This window comes from Falco biarmicus, chromosome 6, assembly GCF_023638135.1.
Source record: "Falco biarmicus isolate bFalBia1 chromosome 6, bFalBia1.pri, whole genome shotgun sequence".
Lineage (NCBI taxonomy): Eukaryota > Metazoa > Chordata > Aves > Falconiformes > Falconidae > Falco > Falco biarmicus.
The window spans coordinates 82,867,789-82,895,488 of NC_079293.1; the positions used below are offsets into that span (position 1 = coordinate 82,867,789).

The window sequence follows — 27,700 nt, forward strand, 5'->3', positions numbered from 1 at the left end:
CATAGACCCAGAAACTAGCATGTGGGAGGGAAAAATGTAAGACGAGCAAAAAAGATTAAAAAAAAAAAAATGTTAGTTCTTGGTAGGCTTAGTTTGGAACATTCTCACTGAAATTTTCTGAGGCTCAAACTAATGAGTTACTGATTTTCAGTCAGCTGGTAAGACAGTGGGGGAATGTGGATTGGCACATTATTTATGAAGCGTTCTGATACTCTTTTGAAGAAAGTATTTATGTACTTATTAAAATCTGTTCAATCATCCATGCATAGCAGATGGATGAATAACTTTTCTTCTTTTGAAGTTCTGGCCTATGCGTTAAGTCAAGATTGATTTTTGCTGGGGGTTTTGTCTGTTTTTGGGGGGGGGGGGTGTTGTTTCATTTGTGAAATGTTCACTGTTTTTCTTTTTTATTGAAGAACACACACAGCTGTTAAAATTGCCCCACGATACAGCGCACCTGTAATTCATGTCCTGGATGCATCAAAGAGTGTTGTGGTTGTAAGTTCTAAATTATAGTTTCTCATCCATGCAGGAATACGTGCCCTGTTTTTCTGTAGTGCCTCTCATCCTTTCCTCTGAGGCTTAATGTTATGGCAGAAAACTGAAGAGGCACAACAGAGGCTAGTTTATAAACTACTATTGCTTCAGTTATTTTTTGCTGCCACGTGGTTATCTCATCTGACTTGTGTCAATTGTTGTTGCTGGATACTTTTACTTAAAGGCCTGTTTCTCTAGCAAGGGTGACATGATTCACTGAGTCTTTGACTGGTTTTGAGATTTTTTTTAGTGGAGAGTGATGGGGTTAGATGTGAAGTCCTGTTCTCTCTGTTCTGGATCTATTTCTGAAGTTAGTGATACGGCAGCATTAGTACTAGAAAATGTGTGACTGGAGTTTTCCAGGATGGATGCTCTTTTTATCAGACAAATGGGTAGTCTTAGCTGGCAAGTATCTGCTTAGATACTTAGATGGAAGTAGGCCAAGCTGTGTGTTGTTTCTATGGCCATTCAGTCTCTAAAGTCTTGGAGTATTCTCCTCAGGTCTTTCCAGAGCCACACTTCTCTCTGCTAATATTACTTGTGTAGTAGGGCAGTGCTCTCAGTAATAATTGTATTCTTAAATATGTTTTACATCTGGTTTGTAGATTAGTGGTAAGGCTTAGTTCAGTGTTGTCAAGTGTAATTGGAAGCAAGTCTGGAAAGACAGATGGCTTAGTCTGAAGTTCATACTTTGTCCTTCCTATAGATTGTTACAGTATGTATTTAGTGCTTTCTCTTTCTCTTTTTTTCAGTGCTCCCAGCTTTTAGATGAGAGTGTAAAGGATGATTTCTTTGAAGAAATATTAGAGGAATATGAAGAAATTAGACAAGAACACTATGAGTCTCTCAAGGTACAAATGTGATAGATTTAGCTTCTTTTCTTGTTTGAAGTGCCTGGTACTTGCCTCATTACTAACTCTCACTTTCAGCTCCTTATGAAGACCTTTGGGTATATTTGTTCAGATTTAAAACATGCAGTAGAATTTACAGTAAGCTTCCAGAAGTGCTTATGAAATTGGATTTAATAAGCTATAAGGGGAAATTCTGCAGGAGTCCAACACATGCTTGGCAAATTCTTCATTGTCCTCAATGGGCCATCAGTGGTTATCTAGGACATCTCCTTGGAGCTGGCAGTCATGTCAACTTAACCAGCCTACAGGAGACCAGTGCTTTTCTGGAGAGGTAGCTGGAAATGGGGAGCTGTCCTGGGGTTATTAAAATGGCCCTGGTTGCTTTTGCTGGTACTAAGTAACACTCTGAGTATTTTACACCACCGTGCTTTCCTGATGTGTTCATATTGTTTAGGTTAGAGATCTGAGCAGTGTCAAAGTAGAGAGTTGAGGCTACCATTTAAGGAAATTGAAGAGAAGGAAGCAATGAAATGTGGAGATGGACTGTGCAAACTAACAATAGGAAACAAATAGCATATGACTCCTCTGAGGCCACCTTTGGAAATAAACATAGAAGCAAGCTGAAAGTCATCTGGCTTTTACCTGGGCTCTTGATAAAGAAAGATAAAGGCCTCCTGAGGACATTTGGCTTGACCAAGTTTAAGACTGTCTTTGCACAGAGCAGCAGTCCATTAAGCTGAGATCAGCGAGTGCAGCACTCTCCTTAAGCAGAGGTCACCAGTGAATTCATGGGCCTTACTGAAATAGCTATAGGTTTCCTGTGCCTTTCAGAAGAGCTAGTAATTTGCCCAGAGGCATGCTGCAGTCACTGGTGGTGCTGTAACTGCAATCCTAAGCTTTTTGCAGTCGGTAGCATAATACCTTGCTGTACCTGTATTTTCACATATTTTGAAGTAATAAAGGAACTTCTGATGTAGTTCAGAGGAGCTAGAGATATTGTTGGCCAGTTTTGTTAGAAGTATCCAGGGAAAAAATAATGGTATGGCTGTGATGTAATCTTACTTTACACTTGTGAACTGGGAGTTGTTGGAACTGAAATTTTCTGTTGTCAGATTTGTGCCAGGGACTATTCTGAGTAAAACTTTACCACCAAGTCAGCAGTTAAGAGTTTATCTGCCTGAAAGATGGCTGGCACTGTGAAATTCACCTTTATGTCCATACAGGAAAGAAGATACTTGTCTCTACAGCAAGCTAGAAGAAAAGGTTTCCATAACGACTGGTTATCAGGCCATAAACCAGGTCAGTTTAAATGTTGTTTGTTGTTGCTGTGCCTTTATTTTATATGTATTTATTTTATATATTTTTTAATTAGAATATGCTTTATTAAACTTCAGGATATAGTAGCGTAACAACTTGCGTAAATTGGTGTCTGTCTCAGTGGAGATTTTTTTTTTTTGCATAAAATTGAGTGTCCTGTTTCAGCTTTGTTTCACATATTTAAATAATAAATTAATAGTTTAAAAAAAATTTGGAAAAAAGATACTAAAGCAGTGAGTTAGTTGTAACGCCGTATAATCAAGGATAAGCCTCATGCCGCCTTTGCAAAATAATGTCAGACTGGCTCGTTATATTGCAAAGCTTACTATACCATATTTAGGGAACACAAGTTGTGACATGGCATGTGCACCAAATTCCTCCTAATGCTTTTTCCTACACTTCCCCCATCAGCTTCTGTACCAGTTTGTTTTGATTTAAAAAAAAGAAAATTAGAGACGAGAAGTATAAACAGCATTCCACAAGAAGTTGCATCCTGCGGTGACATTAACACTTCACTGCTTTCTGTCATTTCATTTACAAGACTCAACAAGATGCTAATTTTCAGTAGCTCATCTTAATATAGGTGTTATAAAGTGCTGAACAGCACAGACAGAAAAAGTGCAAAGCTTGTAGATACATCATGATATAGATCCATCCTGCTTTTTAACTTGTGCACATGCATCTGAACAAGTGTGTGGTGGTTGCAAAAGTTCTTAAAATTATATATTATTTCACGGAATTATTCTACGTTACTATAACATGTAATATGTCCGTGTATAGGAAGCAGGATTTGTAAATACGAAAGGTATATGCCTGTAAAATATGTTAGGTGTTGATAAGTTGAGCAGGTTTTTTTAGTCTTCTCTTTTGGCCAGTATGTTAGCCAATGAAATAAGTTTGGAAGGCCAACAGCTAATAAGTGGTGATTTATATGGAAGAACAAATTTCAATTTTATATGCCTTTTTTTTATCCCATTTAACTGTAGAGTATGGTATGACTTGGGGAATGCTATGACAGTGAGATTTGTAGGACAGTTACTTTCGAAGATGTCATTTGCAGTGGTGGAGGCTGGTGAGCATCAGTTATGCTGCACATATAAGAGCAATATTAAATTATTTTCATCATGTCAGATTGTACTTCTGATTCCTACAGTTAAACCAAAATTCATTGGCACAAAAGTCTTTGAAGATTATGACCTGAAGAGGCTGGTTGAATACATTGACTGGAAGCCTTTCTTTGATGTCTGGCAACTTAGGGGAAAGTATCCCAACCGGAGTTTCCCAAAAGTCTTTAGTGATAAAACTGTAGGTGAGTAGTAAAATTGCATGTACTTCATGTAAATAATCCTAACAGACCTGCCATGCTGCATTAAGATTCTGAATGTTTTAAAATACATACGAATAGTGAAAATACATGAAAACCTAGTGTCACTGAAATAATATGTTTAAAGTAACGCTTAGTGAATGAAGTGTTGGCATGTGAGGCTGCAAAGTAAGTGGGGGGGAAATGCCCAATCATCTTTTTTAGAATTCACCTGCCAAAACACAGGGAGGTATTTCAATGACAGAAAATGGCAGCAGAAGCAGTTAATATACCTATGTCCCCATTGTGGGTGAAGATGGCAAGAGGGCACTGTCTCCTTTTAAAACTACAGTAGGCCTTGAAAGACACGATTAAAATGCAAGGGTGAAGCTGAAATCAATGGTCTGGGTCTGCTGCACGGTCGTAATGTTCTTACACTTGTTCTCAGTTGCTCATTTTGTTCTGCATCTTCTGCCTCTACTAGAATGGTGCTGGCTGAAACCTTTTCTTCCACCAAAGATACATGTTGTTACAGCTGTATAGACATAATCACACTGCTGTCTGTCTGTTTGCTGTAGCTGACAGATTGTTGCAGTCATCAGAGAATTATGTGGAAAATGAACTAATCTTCAGCAATTCTTAAGCCCATTTAGGCAGTTGTGAAAACATGCCTTTTCTAAAGGTTTGTTGCGTTTTTTTGATAGGTGAAGAAGCAAAGAGAGTTTATCATGATGCTCAAAATCTGCTGCAAATGTTGATTAATCAAAAGAAATTACAAGCCAGAGGTGTGGTTGGGTTCTGGCCAGCTCGAAGTGTTCAAGATGATATCCATATATATGCTGTAGAAGAGGCAGTAGGATCTTCGGAACCAATAGCAAAATTTTATGGTTTGAGGCAACAGGTACGGTGACAGAACATTTGTTAAATAGTGATTTATATTTTTTTTCTCCCCCTGGATTGCAAGGATGTAACAGAAGTGCCCTATGAAAATCTGTGCAGAAAATGGTTGTTGCAATCTATCTTGCAGTTGTCCTTCCATTTTTTCCAGTAATAACAAGATCTTGTTAGTGATGACACAGGTATTTGTATTGTAGTATTTGTAGTATTCTGCATTGTAGTAGTTGTACAAAATGCTTTATAGATTTGACATCTTCAGAAATGACATGCATTTTTGTCTTCAGTTTGATATTTAAGATGTCCTAAAGCACTGTGCTGTATAAAATCACATGGATCCCATGAGCTAAACTAGAACCTAATGAACCTTACTTCTCTAATATCCCTGGATTCTGCCTTAGATGAGAAGTTCTGCTTGGGTGTGTTAAAGGTTAAACACACTTACACCTGGAAAATAAAGCACAATGGAGATAAGTGGTTTTGTTAGTCTTAATTTTGATGTAGAATTCTCCGTATGAAGAGGCAGTTTAGAATTGGTTAGTTGGCTGCTAATTCTGATTGAGAGAATCATGAAGTATTCATGCTTGAATCATACTTAACTAGATTTGTATTTATTTTGACAGATGGAATATTTGCAAGATACTCCGCCTCTCCTCCTTCCTTACCTTCTGGCTTGGCTTCTTCATAGTAGACATATTCAGAGCCATCAAACATGGCAGAAACAAATTTAACAACTACCTAAATTTCTGAAGTACAGTATTCTATAAGGACAGTCCTGTGCCAGTATTGCAGAACTGTACTAAGGAATACATGGCTTCAAGTTTATCTGTTCAGGTTTCCTGGAACAGATTATCTCTTGCGTGAAGGTGGATCCTAGTGTGTCTTGACAATCTGTGGCAGACGTTTATATAAACTGTTCTCACAAGCCTTCAGGCAGGGCTGTTCCAGGGCCTTTACAACCTAGTCAAACATTTTGATATCCCGTGTACATCAAGTTTACTACAGTTTCTTTTTCCTGGCCTTTTCCCAGGGTTCTCCCAAAGAGAATGTCTCAGTTGGTGTTGTCTTGTAGTGGTTTTTACTATTGGAATACTGTTGTTTTCCTTTATCTTGTATAGTCCAAATTTGTTCAGGCTTTTCTCAAAGGTTAAAGCCATGAAACTTTGTGCTGTTGTGGGTACTGTTCTTCTGGACTCCACGTATTTCAGCTGCATCTCTTTCGATCTGGTGTACATAATATTTCAGCAGAGGCTTCACCAGAGCAAAGTAGAAAAGAATAATTGTCTACTGTTTCTTATATAAAATGTTCCTTTCAGTACACAAGAGTTCTCTCCATGAAATTGACGCTATTAAGGATGTGATGTAAATCTAAAAGTTGGAGATGCATTTAGCATTTTCCTTAACTATAATCATTACAAAAGAATCTTAAAATTGACATAGGTTTCACCTGTATGGAAAAAGGCTATTTCTTCAGCTTTATGGCACTTTCTGTAATCTAGTAGGTTGTAGAAACTAGAGAAACAGTGGACCATTTTATTGTGGTTTTTGGGGATGGAGGTGTGTTACTCATTTGTTTTTAAACTGCAGTTGGGAGTGGGTGGAAAGCATTGTTAACATATTGTCATAGAGTAAGGAAACTTGGAGAGGAATCTTCAGCTAAGTGATAGCCGCGAAGTAACTTTTATCTCTCTGCAAGTTGGGTAGCTTTATAAGAGCTGTGCCACTTTTTAAATAGCAGTCATGTTCCTACAATGAATATTCTGATAAGATCCTCAACTGTAAAACTTCTTGTTAGGTGCTATGGCCAGCATTCAGTTACCTCTTTCTATTCCCTTCTTTGCATTTTGAAAAGGGACCCAGTGAGCGGTATATTTCCTGTTTGCGTAAACCCACTTGAACTTTGCTTAGGATTCAACTTTTCAGTGGTGATAGATACGTGGTTCTTTTGTATTTGTGTGTGGCTAATGTAAACCTACATCCTGGGGCAGTGTTTTGTCTGGATTACTGAGCACATGGTCTGTAGGTTAAGAAACTTAAGAGCGCTTAGAAACTCTCACAGCCATTCTAAAATGGGAGGTGCTGAAGAATTCTGCAGTTTGCATAACTGGGATGTGAACTGCCAACCATTAGTTTTGCTTACAAATGTAGAATCTGTAAGTGCCAGAGATGAAAAATTCCTCCTCTTAGCCAGTGGTTGGCACAAGAGTGTTCCTTATTTTGTAATATTTGTCTGCAGAATAAGTCGTTATAGCTTACTAGCTGTAAATAGAAGCAAAATATCTCTGTATATGTATTCAGCACAGCATCTCTTCTTTGACATTTTGTTCTTCACTCATCTAAACACTCGGAGTAAGAGAGGTGTTTTTCTTCTAATTCAAGTACAAGAAAGCTATTGCAGTTTGATAATAGGTGTTTGTCAGAAACGCTTAAGCCCTTTAGTCTTAAAAATATGGCATTTAGGTTAATAGCACACTAATAATAGAGTTTTAAAATGTTCTGATTTATTGCATTGTTTTTGTTACCTTAGGCTGAGAAGGACTCTGCCTGCACAGATCCATATTACTGCCTCTCTGACTTCATAGCACCACTGGATTCTGGCATTTGTGACTACTTAGGCCTATTTGCTGTGGCCTGTTTTGGTGTAGATGAGTTATGCAATGAATTTAGGAAACAGGATGATGAATACGACGTCATAATGGTAAAGGCTCTTGGTGATCGGTTGGCAGAGGTATGAGGTTTTTATCATGTGTCTCCTTGCAAATTTTCTGACTGTGATAGATTTGCTTGACAGGTTCCTCTTTCAAGTTGTAGCATAAACTTAGGCCGTTGCTGGTGATGTGTGCTCTGCATTAAATGTGATAGTGAACTGGTTCTACTGAAACTGTCTTGAGAGTCCTCTTTGAGCCAGAGGGGACTCTGCTGTCCATATCTTCCAGCTGCAAAAGCATCTTTGAGCAATTTTTGAGGGTTTCGATGACTGGTAGAATTTAGTAGATTTTAAAACAAGACTGTTCAAGAAGAATTATCTTTAAATCTTGTTTTCTCTACATGAAAATGTGTTTGGAGCCAGGTGGTGTGACCCACCAGTTATATTCTTGAACTGCAGACGTGCCTTCTGCTTTCAACGGTGACCATGCAGATGTATCCAGGGTACCAGTCTTTTGACTTAACGTGCCTTAAACTTAGACAGATGTGCTCTTCAAGCTCTAACTGAAGTTGTTTAGAAAATGCCATCTCTTCCCTCCTGCCCTTCTATCTCCATCTGCTTTCCTCCGTGCTTGCACTTAAGTAACCATGTTAAAACTTACAGCAGCGTTGGCGCAAGGCAGATGGGGTTAGCTCTAGCTGTGTATTTCAAGCTATAAGAGCTTGAGGGATTATTATTAGAGACCAGCTAAAGATATTACTGAAGTGGAAATTTCTCCTGAAGGCAACCATTGCTGGCAGAATAGTGCTGTAAGAACAGTTAAGAAAATCTGTTGCCCACTTTCAGCTAGAGGGAAGGTCCTATACTAGAAAGAGCAGTGGCGCGTATATCCGATGCCAGCATGGACGCAGGAATGATGTGGCCTGCCATAGGTAGACCTGGAGGAAATACCCAGGCAGTCAAGTCTTTGGCGCTATAATGATGTATCACTACCATAGGCTAACGAACTTCATCTTTTCCCGTTACTTGTCCACATCTTTACCGCTGTGAGTATGCAGGATTTTAAAACAAGACAACAAAAAAGCCACTGTCTACCAGTAAGAGAAAAAACAAAAATACTTCGATTAGCAAAATAAGTATTGTATGTGAATTTTGACGCTATCAAATTTCTCACCTATGAGAGAATCCCTCAAAAATTAAAATGGGAATGGGGAGAAAGTCTCGTATCATTGTTTGTCTTTATCAATAGCTATTGCATCCGTCTACACAAATTAAAAAAAAAAACAAACAAACAGATCTTTGCATTCTGTTCCCAGGCATTTGCTGAGGAGCTACATGAAAGGGTTCGAAGGGAGTTCTGGGCTTACTGTAGTACTGAGCAGCTAGATCTCTCTGACCTACGCAGAATTAAGTATGAGGGAATTCGCCCTGCCCCGGGATATCCAAGCCAGCCTGACCATACAGAAAAACGCACCATGTGGAAACTTGCAAACATTGAGGAAGCAACAGGTACCTCTGTCTGCTTTAGTAAGATTCTTAAACTGTTTTTATGTGAATGAAAGATTGAAATGCCAACAAAACAGTGAATTGGGTGGGTGCAGAGCTACATAAAAAAAATGTGAACCGAAGCAGTTCTGGAATTGCTGTCTTCCCCTTTTCACTGCCTTTTTTATTTTGCCTCATTCGAGGAAGAATTTACAAAATACTACGAGTGCTTTTGGTGACGGAGTTGTATCCATAATTAGGAGATTGCATGCAAACAGGGCTCTGCTGCACAGAGAAAAATTCTAGCATCCTTATGGTTGCAAGAAGACATTCCAGATATAAACAGGAAGAAAGCCAATTCAGCAGTGTATTTTCTGGTCCATAGAAACCTTGAGATGGTAACTCTTAAAAAAGGAATACATTCCATTTATTTTCCTCTGATATTTTACTTGTCAGACATTTCACTGCTACATCCACAATTCCAAAAATACCTTTCTGTGTTTCAGAACCTCTACTTACCCATTTCATTTGCCAAAATGTCATAGGTTTTTTCCTTCAAACTGTATAGTTACTCTACAGTAATACTGTAATGGAAATCTGTAATCTATTTAAAGCTATGTGTATTCTTTCAGTAGTCAACTAAGTGGAAAATGGTTAGTTCATCTGAAGCCTGCCTGGGTTTTGAGTTTGCTTGAACCTGCCCAGCAAAAAAAGGTTCTGAATTTATGCTTATTATTATTTCAGAGAATAAGAAAATTCTCATTCTGTTTTCCAGGAATTGGTTTAACTGAATCACTAGCAATGATACCTGCTTCTGCAGTTTCTGGTCTCTATTTTTCCAGTCCCAAATCCAAATATTTTGCTGTTGGCAAGATATGTAAAGATCAGGTAACTTGCACTGTCCGTTGTGGTAGCGTTACAGTGTCAAAAGCACCTTGTGAGCAGATGTTCCAAAAAGTTTCATAAACAGTAAAAGCTGGAGTTTCCAAATCTTTATCATGTCTTGTGGTCCTTTTTCAGGTTGAAGATTATGCGCTGAGAAAAAATTTGTCTGTGGCAGAGGTGGAGAAATGGCTGGGACCCATATTGGGATATGATACTGAATAAATGTGACACTTGTGGGCAAACATTTTCTTCTGATGGTCTGTTTGCCAGCAGGAACAAGAAAATCCTTCCCACTGAAAACAGCTTTCTTCTATCCATTCCAATAGCTTCTTTGATTGGTTTTGATTTTTGATCAAGGAGCTTAATATTTCAGATCTGCCCTGTGCTTTTGGCTTGAGACTGTGAATGCATTGCAGATCTCTTAGTCATAGCAATATTATTTTATTTATTTTTATTTCTTGCATAAATAACCTAGCTGATCAGCTATAGATGTAGGGTGAGACGTGGAAGCTGCAGACCTCTCCTGTCCTCAGGAAGGCTTTGAAATCAGGGGCAAGAATATCTATCCTGTTGGCTATGGATATACATAGGACAGAATTTGACTTCTGTTATTCTCATGGTTTTTTGGCAAGTCTAGGTGCAGAGATACGATGTGGTTTTTCTCTAAAGTCAGTGAAAGTTTTCTACTGAGTGATCAAGAACAACTGAAGTGCAACAGATCTTTCTTAAAATCTGTCTGCTCTGCGTTTAGATCATGCAATAGCAACATACGTTGTTCTCTCTGAATAGTAGCGGGATTTTAAATTACTTTGTGATTATGATTGTAGTTAGAACTATCAAAATAATACAATGGGTTGGAACAGTATCGGAGATGCTGTATTGTTGGCAGAAGATGGAATGGAATGACTGAGCCCATGGAGTTGTCCACCTCCTGCTTCCTCTTCCTTCCAGTGAGCCACAGTCTGTTTCTACTCTGCATAAAGGGTAATGGCATTTCCTACCTTACCGTTACGTTGTGAAGCTTAATTCCTATTTAAACAGTCTTTTGTATGTGAAAAATATGAGAGAAGGGTTATTGTTACTATAGACAGAAAGCTTGGAGCTGTCTTCAGTGTTTTACAAACTTTTAAAGCTTCCAGGTACCTGGATTTTAAAGGCAAATAGCACCAATACTGTCATAAGTTAACAGTTAATACCGTGGTCTTACTCTTCAGTTTTAACTCTGAGTGAGCTAATTGTTCATAGCTTTTAATAATCTCTGAAAAGTGCCTCAGGTATTATTTAAATGCTAATTTAGTAAAATATTGTGACAGAAACCCCCTCATTTTTCTGGTCTCTAATTGTAAATAAAAGACCAATACTGTAAAGAGAATGTTCTTTTAAATAGTTTATCTGTAATCTATTAATAGCTGTATAATTTTTGCAATGTCTTCATCTGACTTTATGCTTAAAGAATCATCTTGTATCAACAGTTTAATAAAGGTTAAGCTGTCAGTGGTGTTACCCTATTAGAATCCTTTAAATGGCAACAATAAAATGTGTGCAATAGTCTGAAAAGATAATGTCAAAATTAATATGCCCATTGTACCATGAATCTGAAATTATAAAGGCTGCTGTGGGGTTTTTAAAGCAGCTGAGTAAGTGTGTTCTTCACTGAATGTTTTAGAATGTCTCATCCTTTAATGACTTACAAAAATAATTTCTAAATGGATCTCTCCCCCCGTCCTCCTCCCCATCCATATCAAGGGACTTGAGACATGTCCTTGTTGATCAGCTGATTCTTGTTGCTAGAACGGTTCCTCACTAGAACACTCTTTGAGGCTGCCAAAAATACAGTTGAAAATTTGTTCCTGGAATGTGTAGCCTGTAAAAAATTGAAATCCTTTTTGCTTTCTGTTTGGTACTTGCACTTTTGCAAATCAATTTAATGCTTTGAATATCTTCTCTCCAGCACTCTTCCATATTCTTATATTTAGAAGCAGAGTGCCTTATTAGTCTGAAAATTTGATGTGTGAATGAGGTCAAAGTTTGACTTGTACAGCCTGGTTCATTTATTTATTTTCCTGAAATCAGCACGCAGTTCAGTGAGTAGAGCTGTGGCAGAATCAGACTGACAGAGCAGTAGGTGCGCTGCTGTGTAACCGTGGTGGTGCTACCTTGCGTACAAGCAAAGGGTTTAAAATGGTGTGCAATTACTTGATCCCTTCATACATGGCATCATACACTGAGAAAAAAATTTCATCTTTGCTTGCAAAACTTGTCATTGTGAGAATGTGTTTGGAAGAAGTTCTCATTGTTACGATGCAGATGTTTTTACCAAGGACAATTTCTTTCAATGTTTGTTGCTTGGAATTGTCAACTGACACTTTGAGTAAGACAAATCTTCATTATTCCCTCCAGCACAAAGGGGAATTGTGAAGGAAAAGGGTCTCGGTTCTAGCAGGTAAGATTATTTTACTTCCATGAAACTACTTTGAAAAACCATGGTAAGAATCTACCTCTTTGAAGTAATGCAATGGATACTGCCTAGGAGGGACTGACAAATACAGAATGCGTAAAAGATTTTTTGCAGTGCTTTTCTAACAAAGTTACAAGATGTTAAGAGATGATGAAAAATTAAGAATGCTTTGTAAACAACTTGGTTTTAATTCTTGTGAATAATTTACTTTGGATACTGATTTTTTTTTTCTTTTTTGTAAGTCAGGCCAGCAGGCCAGAGATAAAGTTTTGAGGCATATATCTTAATTTATGAGTGTCAGGAGTGACTACTATCCCTAAACCTGTCCCTTCATTATAAGGAATGTTTCAGTGCTGCTGATACTCACGGGAAGATTGTAGTGCAGTTTATTTTGGGGGTGAGGGTGCTACCATAGGTCAGTCCTCAAAAAAAAAAAAAAAAAAAAAAAAAACCACCCCGAAAAAACCCAACCAACCAACCAAACAAAAACCCACAAAAAAAAAAAACCAAACCAAAAAAACCCAACACCAAAACCAACCCAACCCTCACATTTATTTTTTATGCAAGTTTTTGAGCATTTTTTTGAGAATCTTCTGCTTTTTTGTTCACCAATGTGAACCTCGGTACACCCTTTCAGTTAATTTCTGCTTCTTGAAACACAACTGATGTCCAGAAACTGAGGGGAATAGTGAGGGTCCTTTGAGGGCCTTGCTTTTTGGAAGGGGGCTGGTTTACTGGTTAACTGTGACGGGGTTTCATGAAATGCGCTCCGAAGGCTTTGGCTGATTTACCTAAGCACGCCATGAAAAAGTAGGTTCAGTGTCTTAAGACTTTGAAGAGCAAGGAAAGAAACAGCTTCATTAATTAGCTCAGGAGGTGGTTCCATACAGGGACAGCAGCACGTGTTCTCGGTCACTGGAGAAATGATTCCTGTGCCCTCGATTATCACGGCCTTGTCGTGGCAGAGCCTGTTCAGCCCCTCTGCAAAGTCATCTCATTTGATTGTCAGGCTTCTGTAGGTGCCAGTACACTGTGAACAGTACAGAAACGTATTTATCATGCTTTCAAACACCACTTGCTTATTGTCCAGCTAAAGGCAGAACCGAAAAACCGACGCAGTAAGTCTGCGTGTGTGTTTTGGGCGGTTAATGCCGCCATGGCTGAGTACCCTGGGGTTTCTGGCCATGCCGCATGCCTGATAGAAGCAGCTGTGTGAAGCGGAACTTGGCAGAGAGTACCAAACTTGGCGGTTTGGGTTTGTGATTCGGCTTCAGCCAGGATGGCAAAAGCGAGCTGGTGATTATCCTGGCTGGCCTGGAACTGCCACGATGGCAGAGGTTGCACAGCCCTGTGTCCTGCCTCCCTGCTGCCCTAGCACGGTGTGGCCTGTGCCTGCAGCTCCTGACCAGGCTAACGGGGAGTGTTCTCACACCAGGGTGGTCTCTGCCATTCCCTTCCCACAGAAAGAGCGTGAAATAAGTGGAGGGACTGTGGAAAATCGGGCTTGCCCCATCTTCGTTCTTGGCTCATGGCCTCTTCTACCCCCTCTCCCTGTTGAATCGGGCTTCTCTTCCTCATTCCCTCTCCAGTAGTCCCCCTCAGCTGCATGTCAGGGTTCGGCAGGTTCTGCCAAAATGGAATTGTAAACGTTTTTAAATAAGTTTCTTTTAAAGTCTGAACCAGTTAGCTGTTCCAGGAAGAGGAATTTTTGCCTGGCGTGCGTTGGACAATAGTAATAACTGGTGCTGATAGCTGTGCCTATAGGAGCCTTATCCTACGTGCGTTAGTCATTCCTAACGGCTACCGAGAAGGCCACGAGATGGGTTAAACAATTCCCTGTGTCTTAACTGCATCTTTAGTTACGTGATTGTTTTCATCCAGACAGCAAAACTAAAATGTGTATTAATTGCGTCCTTTGTCAGTGTAGTATTTTAAATCCACTAATAATAATAAGCTGGTAACAATGAAACTATATAAAACTAATGTCATTTTCAACCAAAGTGTTTTAATGGTATGAATTGCTAAGAGGTAGAGAATTTATCTGTGCCTTGCTTTTACAACAAATGCTTTTAAAATTCTTTCGGTACTTGGTGACTTAATTATTTTATGATGAAAAATTTATCTTGACTACAAACTCAGGTTATGTTTGAAACGCTAACCATTTGATTTAAAAGGATTTACCACTGCTGTCTAGAAATAGGTGATAAAATTATTTAGCTAGGAGACTGGAAAGCTTGTTGTACTACTTGGAGAAATTACTACATGTAACCAAAGAAGCTAAAGTGGTGTGGAACTCACAGAGGGTAACTTAATTTCAGAAGAACAGACGGTTCTTTAGAAGGAGCTGGAAGATTAAGTAAGAGTTATGGCAAACGTATGTCTTAAAAAAACAGGTATTCTTAATCTTGCAGTAAATGAAAATAAAAGCTGTAGTCTCTACTTGATGTATACCATCAGAGTATAAGAAATACAACTTGAGAACAATTTTTAAGGAGCTTTCATTAATCTAATGTGCACTTGGGATTAATGAGTTGTATTTACATGTTTATGAGTGAGGGAAGGAGGAGGAAATAATAGTTAGGTTGTGGACTTGTACTAGGAGGAAGTAACAAGATGTTGAAAAAAAGGGAAAAAACCACTCCTTCGGAGTTGGAATCATTACTTAGATGGAAGTTTTTGACAGAATTTTCAGTTGACACCGGTGTTCCCTGACTCTGGCAGAATACCGTGATACATGGAAATAAAACATCCTGCTTTTTCCAGGGCTTTCAAAGATGTTCAAATTCTGCATCAGCTCTGTGTCTGCACATAGACATTAGTGTTATTTTGACCTGAGAATTGCTTCAGTCAAGTCAGTAAAATACCACTTGCTGCACAGATGTAATGGATGGGGTTTTTCCTTAGTCAAGGTGTTTAAAAGATCTTTTTTTTTTTTTTTTCTGTTTGTGGGAGTGCAGTTTCCATTGGATGTTTTGTTCTTATTCTTTCATATACTTGGTCTGTACTTTTTTCCCTTCTTTCTGCTCCACAGTACAGGTGTGGAGATACAACTCGGAGTTCTCTCATGGCCTGTGAGTGCTGCGTGATGTTTGATTTTTTTTAATTAAAAAATAAATCTTATTTTGGTTTTTGTTTAATTTCAGCAAGATTCTTGCCAAATAGCCTCTTCCCAGGAAGTGGGCAACCTCATTCCTTTTAATCTGGCCAGCATTTGGAAATCTAAGTTGAGGTTCAGACGTGGTGTGCAAAAGGGAGGTCTGAAAACGTGTCAGTTCTCTGTGGTTGGTGGACTCCGTCCACACTTCTGTTCCTGTTGTGACCTTGTGAGAACAAATACGTACGTATCTTTGTAGATTAGGGCAGCAGTGGTGCAGGAAGTAAGAGATAAGAAGCTGCACTGTACAGCCGAAAGACCTATTTAGCAAAGTGTTCTTTAGAGATGCATTGGTACAACGTGTACTCCAGCTCCTGTCGTTGATCAGGATGCATTTTCAACTGCTGTCTCAATCTTGTCTGTACTAAGCTGCTTTTATTTCAGGAAATCGCTACTCGTGAGGTCTCATGCTTTGCTAAATACTGGGCAACGTCTTCTTCGCTTAATCAGGCATTTATAATGAATGACTTCGCAGTAACTATCTGCTGTTATATTTTTGGCTTTCATAAACCTTTCTGTAACCAGATAGATGGCTTGCTTCAGAATGCTGTTACCGAATGAAGAAATACGTGGTTTCTCTAAGGCCCATAAGATCAGATTTTATTTAATCAACACCTGACCCGACAGGTTTACACGGGTGTGGTCAAGGGTTTACAGACCAATCTCGTTAGTCGGGAAGTTTGCTACTTACAAAAACATGACCATGTTTATACTCTTTATTTAGGAAATAAATGTAAACACTTAATTATTTTACTTTCTTCCAAATATTGTTCCTCGCATCTCAGGGCAGGTAAAGGAATAAAAGTTCTGATTCAGTTGTCGTAATACATACGGTAAGAAGCAGCAACGCAAGAGATTCAAAACTTAATATGATGTAAAAGCGTACAAGTACTTACTGATATCATCTTGTCTCTTCAGATAAACATTAGGTGAGGATGCTGTAAAACAGGAGTCAGCAGTCACCTAATGCTCAGTGAAGATTTAGACTTTCAGATGTTGGATCGGCAGCACTTCATGGAATTTTAGGCAATATACTACATGCGTTGCCTTCACCTTTTGTGTCAGTTTCTCCCACAACTGAATCTTGCTGCTGCATCCAAATTCCTGGGTATTCCGCAAGAAGTGTTTGCCACGGATTTTGTTGAAGATTTTGATGTGCATTTCCAGGATTATTTTTTCAAAAGTCTAAAGCATCACACTGTACATGAACATTTCAAGTTCTTGAACTATAGAATACTTGTTTTTCCTCAAAAAGTCTCCAGGTACTGATGAATTTATTATTTTTTTTTTTTTACCACTCAACTGAATCAAATGGCCTGCATTTCCTCACAGCTCCAAGTATGCTGGAAGAGGGAGTGAGGAGGGAAAGGAGTTTCTATGGTACTTTTTGTTCTTAAATCTTGATTAGCATATGTGTCTGCTGTCATATTCATTGCTTGGGAGCTAAAGCGAGCTGGAACAGCCTTTAGCAGGTGCTCCAGTGTCTGATCCAGCTGCTGTTAAAGTCTGTACTTACCTGAAACACAACTTTGATCAGTCCTGATGCAATAATCTGGGAAGAAAATTCAGCGTTGTCCTGACAAAACCGGTTGAGGGCTAACAAAATGTGCTGTTAAACCTCCCTTGGTGTCTCAGCTTCATTGAAATAGATGGCTGGGGCTGTGAAAGTGATTTTTGCTCTCATTCTGAAACACCTGATGGCAAGCGCTAGCCTATCGAGCCAGGAACAGATGAACTTTCCAGCGGTGGGTCCAGGTGATCCATTGTAACCATCCATCTCGGGGACGTTTGTGGGAGGTCGCTGAGCAGAACCAGCAGCGTGGGTATTGATTCTGTTTTGCAGACTGAAGGATGGAAGGTGTAAAGGTTGATGAGGATTGGCAAATGCTCTGAAAATATTTTCATGGTTTCAAGCCTCTTGTGTTTTTAAAACAAATACTGTTTAATGAGATTTCGAGACTTACAGTCCGTGACAGTCATGTGACTATACATTGTGCTGACTTTCTATAGACTGTTGGAGTTCCATTTGGCCCTTTTTTAAAGAAGAGCTGCCTTTTAGTTAAACTTCCTCCTTAAATATGTGTTTCATGTTATGTAATTCTACAAGTACTGTCACATCTTTCATGCTGGTTGTGCACACGGTGCTCAGCAATGGCAAGGCAGCTGCTGCGGTGTGGCTGTTGCTAATCGATCCGAACAAATTTGAGAATTGTGTTACGGTTTCTTTCCAGAAATGTCAGCATGAAGTATAGAAAAATCTCTTGCTTTTGTAACTCAAATGAGGGCTGTAATGGTGTGAAATTCTTGGTTACGTAAAATATCTTGCCATGCGATCTCTTGATCTGTCAGTAAAATATGCCTTGGTTATAAGTAAACTGACAGGGGTTTGTTTTGTTTTTTTTTTTTTCATTTTCTCACGGTACTTTTAATGGCTGTATACTACTTTGGAACTGGCAGGTTCATTCATTTTTTTTTTTATTTTTTTTTTTTTTTTTTGCTGCTGCTGATTCTGTTCTGGCCACCGGAGTTTTTACGTAGCTTCCAGACTGTTACAGTTCTCCTCCACTCACACTTATTTGCCAAGTAGCTTGGTAGTCAGACTTATTATTTTGATATCTTCTGTTGGAAATTTCACTGGTTGTGAAGAGGCTGTGCTCTGCACTCAGCTTTATTGTTTGTGGGAGTCTTTCTAAGCCATCTGCCCACAGAGCTGGTATCCTCCTCTCACCTGGCTGAGGAGCTGAGGGCTCTGCAAAATGAAGGAGTCCAAGTAAGCCTGTGAAGGATGTAAAAGGACGCAAATGTTTCTTGGTTCATCTGGATTACAGGTGGTGTTTTTTTTCCAAAGGAATTAAATATTCCAAAGCCTGTAACAGTCTATTTGCTGTTTGCTAAAAAAGCTTGGACCGTTTTTCTGTCCCTTTCCCAGGTAGGAATTACTTTAATCACTACAAAGCTAATTATGATTATGGGACTGGAAGAAATCAAACATGAGACTGCTGCTAAATTTAAATGTAGCTCTTCACATTAGTAAGTCTGAAAAGCCAGAACAGTTTGCCTAAGAAGAAACACGTGGTTTTGTTTTTGTCTCTGAAATAAGTTTTCCAGAGGATGGTTTGTGGGTACTGGATTGGTATGGCTAATCCCTTTGAGGCAGAAAAGGAAGCTCTTCATATATCCGTCACAACCATCACAAGCTTTTTAATATCTGTGATGGAGGATTTTTTTTCCTTGCTGTAAAGTCCATGCCTATTGCATTGATGTGTATTGGGCAAAAGCCGTTACTTAATGTTTCTATGTAAATATTGCAATTACAGCTGCTAGGGGAACGCTGCCTGCTCAGCGTGTTTGGCCTCGCTCCCTCGCCTTGGTGGCAAGCAGCGTGCCCGTGCTCGAGGTTTGCTTGGCTGGTATGAGCTGAGAATTTTCACTACCCCCCTGCCCCACCTTTGGTATAAGCAAAATCGAAAGGCACGTGCCCTGTGGTAGCCGCAGGCAGCACTGCCGGTAACTCCTGCAGTTTGGGAAGAGGTGTGCAGCTCTTCGGGATGCTGTCTCAGCTGTGACTGAAGGATAGCAGGTACCTGGCCACAGGTTGCTGTTCGAGGGATGAAAGGCCCACATTATAAAAAGTGAGATTTGGCCAAAACTGGTATTGAACTTCCAGGCACTTCATTTGAGTATGCTCGTTTTGGTCATCTGCTAGTTCTCCCCAGTACGCCTTACTGGTCCACCAGGCATGATCTGCTTCTGTCAGTCCCCTGGAAACAGCCACGTCAGTAGGGAGATGTTTTGGATAAGGAACAGTACTCTGCCACTGGGTTCATGACAGGCAACTACCTTTCCACCTTTCAGAGGCTGCATTCTTAGAGCCACAATGGCGGCTTTCTGGGTCCAGTTTTGGCATAGTGTGGTGGAGAATTCTTTTTTTTTTTTTTTTTTTTTAAATTTAATTTTATGTTTTGGAAGATTGCAATCATCAGGGTCTCTACTTCTACATATTTAAAGGGTTGTGAGTCTTGCATTAAAAAAAAAGTAACAAAAACAAAAATACACCCACCCCCCCTATACTACAAAAAACCAACAGCAACCAACCATAACTTTAGATATTAATTTCCAGGCTAGTTTGTAATAGTTGAGTCCAGTTAGTATTTCCATGAACAGTTACAGTCCTCACCTGCAGCTGTGTAATACACATAAAACTGTAACAGTTGTCTTTGCTGGGGAATATTTTCAAGAAATTATTTCTAGTCTGCTACCGGTAATGATAGGCCAGTTTTTTAAATATATAAAGGACTGATCACCATGTTGATAAACATTCTTTGGAACAGCTCTTCTGGCAGAGGTATGAACAGGAGTCGGCCTCTTCGCACCTCGGTGCATCTGTTTCCAACTAATTTAAAAAAACCCCAACCAACCAACCAGCAACAAAAAAAGCCACAAGACTTCGCTGGCAGCCTGCCTGCCTGGTGTTGAGTAGTGCTACTCCATCAGGGCTGGAGGGAGACCAGTGGCGAATGGCTTGCGCGGTGGCTTCTCCCAGCAGTGCTGCGGAGCCGCGCGGACGTCGCGGACGGGCAGTGGGACGTGAGGGCGCAGGCCTGTTGCCGGCGGTGGTGCCGCTGTTTGCAGCACCCACACCCCAGCAGCTCGGCCCTTTCACCAGCGTGACGTTAGGTGCAGGTCAAGTGGTAGGTACGAGCCCGTGGCAGCTGCTGAAGGAGAGGCTGGCAGCGGCAGCGTGCGCCGTGCCCGCGGGGCCGTACCGCGGAGCCACCTGAAGGCCGGGCTGCTGGCACCGGGCTGGTGAGCGTTTGCCACGCGGTCCTGCGGCGGCGGGAGCGGGGTCAGCCTTGCCTGCAGGATGCGGGGGCTTCTGGCCCGCTCAGCTTCAGGTGCCTGTGTGCCCAAGAACGGGAGGGGAGCCCAGGCTGCGCTTGGACTACAACGTAGACTTATCCCGCCTGACGGCTGGAGATCGGTGAAATCCAGTTCCCATCTGACCCCCCTTTTGACTTGCTCTGAAGCTGCTGCACAAAATTGCCAGCACAAAAAGCAGATTGCTTTGTTCTAATGGCCCGCGCGGGTTTGATTCTTGATTCTTGGGATTCCTGACCTGCTGCTGCCACAGAGCTGCTGCAACAATCGTGAAAGTTCTGCCCGCAAAAGCAGCTAGCGTAGCACAGCGTGGAGAGGCACCGCTGCCTGCAGGATTCTGGAGTCAGCAGCTGGATAGCCATGTGGCACAGCGCCTCAGGTATGTTTTGCCAGCCTGCAATTTGTATTCCCGTTAAAACCAATTAATATGACTCATTAATAAAATACTCATAGATAATGTAGTCTCTGTAATCTTTTGATAGTTTAATCAAAACTTGAACATTGGCTGAACCTCCAACTTGTAATGCAGACCCGTCCCATCTTTGAAGGCAGTTGGCCTCCTTTAAAATATATTCTGTTGGCAGAGTGTAAGCACTGCCTTTTCACAGTGGCACGAAACATTGCTTAACACAGGTACCCCGTTACTCAGCAGAGGCCAGATATACTGTACTGTAGGCCGTGTTTTATTAGAGACGTTCCTAGTGGTCCAAAATTTGGAATCTGCTACATACTTTGTTTTAATTCTAGAACGCGTGAACAGTGGATGTTTGATTACTGGACACAGCGTAGCTGAGCACGTTATGTTTCCAAAGGCACGATAATTTTAAGAAGTAACTTCTCGATGCAAAAATGATGTACAAGCATAAAAAACTTCCTGCTTTCAGAAAGATAACTGGACAGTACTTACGTGAGCAGATGAGGTAAGTACTGTGTGTGCACAGATTGGATTTTGCTCCATAAATATGTATTTAGCAGGTGTGCTGTTCTACAGGCACAGCCTGATGCTCCACAGAGGATGGCTAGAGGAGCACAGCGTAGTTAATTACCAATGCTTGTGTTGATCAGCATGAATATTCTTTAGAAAGGGTAAGGATTCTATATTCAGCTTGAGAGTGTACAGCTTCTATATCCTATGCCTTTAGAGTATAGCTAAGCACAGTTTGTAAGTCTTCACACACTTTGTAGGAGATTGAATTCTTTGTTGCTCGTGAAATAGAGAATACCAGCCTCTCCTGCAACAGAAATGTTAATTAGGAGGATTTACTTTTTTGCTGGAGTGTGAACTTAAGTCTTACCACATCTGATTATATAAAGGATCCAAGTGCCAAACAGGGAATAGATAATTAACAGGAGTTGTCAGTCACAGGGGACAAACAGCATAATTTTGTCAAGACTTAACTATCAAGGTCCTTACTGAGGATTCCTTACCCATCAACCAAAAAGATTTGGTTTCCACTGGCAGCAACTCTGTTGTTTCCTTTGCCATCCTTGATGTTGCAAAAAGCACTGCAGATTTATGGGATGTGCTACATTGTCAGGTACACGTTTGAGAAACTGCTTAGCATCAGAGGGTGAGCAGACCAATAAATGCACATACCGTGCAAGTGGGAGCTGGATAAAAAGTTGGAATCTTCTAGCTGACTAGGCATAAAGATTTTGAGATACCTGTAAGGCAGACTGTGAAAAGAGGCATCTTTCTAACATGCTTCCCCAGACATCCTCTCAACAGTGTTATCGGCACCCCTTTACCTTTAGATTATTTTAGTAATTATTTTGAAAAATGGGATTTGAGGGTTTTGTTTTCAAACCTTCTCTTTTTGAGATTGCATATTGTGATGTCCATGTATGCCATTATCATAATAGTTTAGAAGGTTCTCTGCACAGTTTAAAATCACTTATATTTTGTGTGTTTCTTAAAATTGGGCGCATAAATGCCTACTGCCACACCATGTTTTCTAGTGGAATCATGTGAAAGATTGCCCCACAGTTTTGTTGTTCAGTGATGAAGACAAACTCCTAGGAGTTTCAAGATGCCTTGAGTCATTTCTGATACCCAGCATGGTGTTGAGCTGGATCAGGTCACGTTCAGATTTATACTCGTTTGACTACTACTAATCCCATTTTTCTGATTTTCACTGCATTGTGGTAATGCTCTTGAAAGCACCGGAATGTTGTCGGTACAGTCTGTTCGCCGGACGCACAACTCTTGAGGCGTCTCTGCACCCTTGGCTCCAGAATTTTTCTTTTCTTTGTCCTTACCCGCTTGAAATGAGATGCGCTTAGTGCAGAATGCATGATGACGTTAAGGAGGGAGCTGCTCTTGGACGAGGTGCTGTGAGGCTTGCCAATTGCCTATTTAGACCGCGCTACCGCACAGCGGGCGGTTCAAAGTGGAAGCCTGCCAGTGACCTGCTGGTGCTGTTCGTGCCTGGAAGCTGGTGCTGTCGCTGCCGGGCCCTGGCCCTGGCCTCAGCGCTCATCCTGCTGGCACCGGTGCCTGTGGCTGCAGGGAGGTGCCTCAGCCAACCAATGCGGCTGCAAAACTAACCCTGCCTGGGAAGCCGGAGCCGCTGAAGAGTAACCCCGTCTTGTTGTACTATCCAGCGGCTTCCTGTGCGTGAACAGTGTCCAGGAGACATACAAAGAGAAAGGTGGGCAAGGGGCGAGGACTGCTTTTATTTTGTAGGAGCAAGCGTTGGCTTAAATACACGTTAAAGCATAGCTCACGTAGTTTGCTGAATGGCAGCCCCGAGTCCACAGTAATTCAGGTTGTGAATGTGGGAGAGGGGGCAAGAGAAGCAGTCAGCTTTTAAGCTAGAAGGTATAATGCTCCTGACAGTACACCTGACTTACCCTGAGAGTGTTCATATTCCTGGTTTGCTGATGATGTTTAAACTATTCAGAAATGCTTGCTTGAAAGGCGTAGTATTGAGATCTGGCTGAAAAGTGCACAGTTCAGATGTACAGTTTTCTCGGACTGAAAGGGGAGTTGACTTAAACTGATTCTTGTTGCTTGAGTTTGTTTATTCAGTATTGAGCCACTGACATCTGAGGGCTGTATTTCAAGTTATGGCATTGCAGTAGATTTAAAAGCATAGTAAAAATACCGGTGAGAGATGTAAAGTATAACAGCAAGTACTGTGCAAACAAGGGGTTTTTTAGGCTCTCAAAGCTTTGTCACAGTCCACTGCTTCTAAGCGCTGAAAACTAAAGGCTTCAGAATTGCTGAACTATTTGAAGGAGTAAATGAAGAAAGAAAAGTCTTGAGAGTTTTGCAAAATCTTTTTTTTGGGGGAAAAAAGACTTCTTGGTAAGATCTAAAATGAATTCCTGCCTAGATGCAGTCATGGGAGACTACAGAAAAGTAGAAATGTTAACAGCAGCCATATTTCAGTGAGGACAGCTACATCCTTCCCGTACTCGGCACACTGCTCCGTAGCCCTTGTCTTAAGTAGCTGCATCACGTTTTTGTGAGCAAGCAAACACCTGCCACCCTGCTCAGCTGTGGAGGGGCTCTGCTTTACACAACAGTATGAAAAAAAAAAACCAGAGGAGCTGTGCCAAAACCAGTGCTGCTTTCCTGGTGTGACCCTGGTTTGTCCCCTGGGCTGTGTCCCTGCCCACCGTGCAGAAGTAGGCATGCAGGAGCCCGTAGATCGAGTAGGACGTGAAAGCCATACGTTCATGGTTTTACAGTCAGGGGAACCACCTGATGAACAAATGGCCAAGGACTAAAATAGTAAGACCTTTCTAACATATAACTAATTCACTGAAAGATAGCGATCTTTCATCTGCAACTACTGTGCAAGAATCATGTAGTGAAATTTCTGTTGTGCTACAGAGAAGTCAGAGACTACGGTCAAAATCTGAAACTTGGGACTGGGATGGTACATTGTGGTGGCTCTGTCACCAGTTTGCCTAATTTTAGGTAAGAACTTGTTCCCTTTGTTGCTTATTTTATCTAAATAGTGCTTATCTTTGGCCACGCTAAAGGACTACTACCCCAAAATACATCTCTGCTCACCATGAGTAAACCAAAGGCTCCCTACGTGGAGACAAATCTCATACTTTTAAGCTACAGAATAACTTGCTAGAAACAACGAGAATGAGCCCCAAGCAGTGTGCTTTGGGGCATGGTACAAAGCCAGGCATTTCACACAGATTTTCCCCACCCCCTCCGCTAGCGGCAGGAAAGGGAGATTGGGCACAAATGGGTTAAAAAAGAAAGAAAAAAAAGTTGAAATAACTAAACCTCATGCAACTCCCGGTTACTGACAGTTCAATTTGTGCGTGCCTAAAAGTTTACTCTACTAAGGTCCTAGCAGCATGTCAGGAAGGGTCCACCAGTGTTACCTACGGTGTAGGAAGGAAGGAAATTCTTAGAGGGAGGGGACCAGAGGTTACAAGGACAGGGAGCAGCTGTCCTTTGAATTTACACCTGGGCAGCGAAGGAAACGTGGGCTGCTGTAAGGGGCCTCTTTCCCCAAGACAGTATTTACTACCCTTCCCGATGCTCTTGAAGGCTGGAAGGACGGTTCTCAATGGCTTTTGTGTCCTTACTGCCCTGGACCTGCGAGAAATGAGGCTTCCTCCTCTTTGCCCAGAGGGCACATAGGGCATACTGAGGAGGTGAGGCTGAAGGCAGGCTCAGAAGAGGGAGGTGACAGAGGGGCTGTACCCAGCCTGATCACCATGCCCCACACCCATCGTCCTGCTCTCCACCCAGCCTCACAGGGCTAGCTGGAGCAGGGGGTATCTTCCTTTCAGCAGTTTCCTTGCCACAGAAATGCATCAAAGGAGGACTGTGGGGCTGAAGTGGGAATATAGACAGAGCCTAGAGCGAAGCTCTACAGTTGCTCCCAGGTCTAGTGCCTAAACTACAGCCCCACGCAACAGCTCTCTGGAGCCTCCTCCACCCCTTCTAAAACACTGGTCCTCTGCCTGCAATCCTGCTGTTCCCTTTCCTGTATTTTCGCCTTCATACTGCTGTCAGGCATGAGCTTGTCCTTTCCCCAGCCCAAAGCTTCCCCTGGCATGTTGTCCTGGGCTGCCAGCAGAGCTGAGAGCTTGGGCAGCTCTTCTGTGGTGTTCTCCAGCACAGCGACGTTACCCCAGACGTGCTCGGTTCATCCAGAGCTCTGCGCGTTGGCATTAAGTGGGTGAGCGCAAGCACCTTCCTTTGATGCTCCGCGACCCTACTGCACCACCTGGACATGGTGTTAGCGTGAGAGAGGGTATGATTTTGTATCTTTCTTTTTTTTTTTTTTTTTTCCCCCGGCTTCCCAGCTGCCCAAGTAAGGCAACAGCCATTAGAGCACTTTCTGGCAGACCCGTGGTGTTCACAGAGGTTTCAGCTGAATGCAAAACGCTGCCACTGCGTGAGATCAGCCTGCCTGGGAGCGTGCGGTCTGCTGTTTGCTTCAAATGGCAAAAGGGCTGCCTCGGCTGTGGGTAGAAGTGCGTGTTGTCCTACGCACAAGAGTAGTCACGTTGCATAAGTTCGGGGCCCCTAATTTAGGAATGTAGCTGTGCTGGGTTCCCTGTATGGGCTATGGAAAGAAAAATGCTTCCTCAGAGATTCAGGGCAGAAGCTGAACTGCTTTTCCATTTGGAATAGTAAAAATGACACACTAAAAGCTCTAAGCAAATAATTGTTATAAAAGATCTACACAACATTAACTGGTCTGGTAAATGCCTACATTTGCTCTCTTGAACACAGACCTTACAGCTCTGTGTATCTTTACAGCTTCTTCAGTCTGTTTTGAATCTTCTAGTGGACTGTGGTGCATGGAATGGAAAATTAAAACTTTTGATTTATGTGTGGCTGCTTTACCACTTTTGGACACAGTAGAATACTTACAAATGTGAGATGACAACAAATATTTAGACGTACAAGTAACCAAGATGGTTATATCTGGGAGCAGAGAGAATGGATAGTTCATCATTCAAATAGTTTCTATGTGCTGGAAGAGAGTCTGTGGTTTTGTAGCAGAGAAGTAAATAAAGAAACGTTCCCAGTCCCCCAAGCTGCAAAGAGCAGATAAAAACTGAGCTGCTGCAAAACAAGTTTACATGAGCATTGCCAGCGTGATGGACACACTAGGAGTTAGCAAAATAGCAAGTGCAGTAAGAACAGACAAACCTGTGTGCATGAAAAATCTTGGTAATAGGCACACGTCCCTTTCCCTAAACTTTGTGTGGGGCAAGTTTTCAACAGTTTCTTTTTTCTGAAGTTTTAGCAAATGTTCTAAGTTTTGAAAATCTGTGCAGTATCTCTGTTAGCTTGGGACTTGTCCAAAAATGTCAAAAGGCACGCAGTCTTGATGATCAGCTTTGGGGGAAAAAAGGAGAGCAAGGCTTTCATGGGTTTTAAGCTCAGAAAAGACTATTAAATTTATCAGCTACTCTAATCTCTTCTACAGGCTGTGGAACTTCATCAGTTAATTCTGCATAATAACTTTACCTCCCATTTAAATTACAACATCTTTGTTAGAAAGCCATGTAGGCTGTAGGATTAAAATCTATGTCTTTAATTGGTGCTTGATTTTGTCTCAGAAATACATACATATATAAAATGCTCTAGATAATATGATTCCTCTTACGTGTTTGCAGACAACACCACAGCTGAAGAGCTCCAGCTAAACCTTTCCCCTCACTAAATCTTGCAGTTTAGTTCTGCAATTTATTTTTTGTGAGTTGTGCTGTGGCAGTAAGGCAGGACCAGGGAAAAACATTAGGAACATTTCTTGCTAGCTTTCTCGGTCATCAGAATCTGTTCAGGGTCACTCCGAGACCTCTGAATAATATTTATAAAGATATCAGAGGTAAAAAAGCAGTTATAAGGAGACTTAAATTAGTTTGCTGGGAGGGAAAACTTCATATGCTTAACTTTAGACAGCTAAAGTAATCAGATTTTTCAAGGATTTGGATTTGCAGGGGCTTTCCACTATGCAATTAATCATCAGTAGTTAGAAAGGGAAAGATATAGTATAAAATCCAAGCAAATCTGAAGTTCTGTCTCGGTGAGTGCATTGCTGTAGTTGTGTTGACTTTAGCAAATTTGAAGGCTAAGCATCTTTAGTGTTCAGGCCTGTTTCTATAGTACTGTATATTTAAACTGGCTAACAGTAAATCAAACACAGAGCCCACGCTTTGGCTGGTTATTAACAAAAAAAAAAAAAAATCCTGTAAAAATCAATAGTTTGTTTCTACCTGTACTGTCAGAACCAAATGAAGTTGTAATATTCTGTCTGTGGCTTTGTTATCTTAAAAAAAAATATTATTAAACTGT

General features: G+C 41.1%; 1 protein-coding gene across 12 annotated transcripts in view; it reads left to right on the forward strand.

Moving 5' to 3' along the window:
• The window catches only part of MTR (5-methyltetrahydrofolate-homocysteine methyltransferase), a 58,081-nt gene extending 40,446 nt beyond the window's left edge, over positions 1 to 17,635 (forward strand). For 8 of the 12 annotated variants that reach the window (XR_008822681.1, XR_008822679.1, XR_008822675.1 and 5 more), the window contains 11 exons: positions 417 to 498; positions 1,290 to 1,388; positions 2,612 to 2,687; positions 3,859 to 4,014; positions 4,713 to 4,909; positions 7,430 to 7,630; positions 8,866 to 9,058; positions 9,810 to 9,922; positions 10,055 to 10,903; positions 12,320 to 12,362; positions 15,521 to 17,635. Coding sequence is in view for 1 of the 12 variants with exons in the window: in XM_056344326.1 (XP_056200301.1) it covers positions 417 to 498; positions 1,290 to 1,388; positions 2,612 to 2,687; positions 3,859 to 4,014; positions 4,713 to 4,909; positions 7,430 to 7,630; positions 8,866 to 9,058; positions 9,810 to 9,922; positions 10,055 to 10,141 (1,204 nt within the window). In the remaining 11 variants the exon portion in view is untranslated. Of the gene's footprint in view, positions 1 to 416; positions 499 to 1,289; positions 1,389 to 2,611; positions 2,688 to 3,858; positions 4,015 to 4,712; positions 4,910 to 7,429; positions 7,631 to 8,865; positions 9,059 to 9,809; positions 9,923 to 10,054; positions 11,414 to 12,319; positions 12,363 to 15,520 lie in introns of those variants that run through there. The other 4 variants (XR_008822676.1, XR_008822677.1, XR_008822680.1 and 1 more) reach the window with 4 other exon arrangements.
• Positions 17,636 to 27,700: the final 10,065 nt, after the last annotated feature.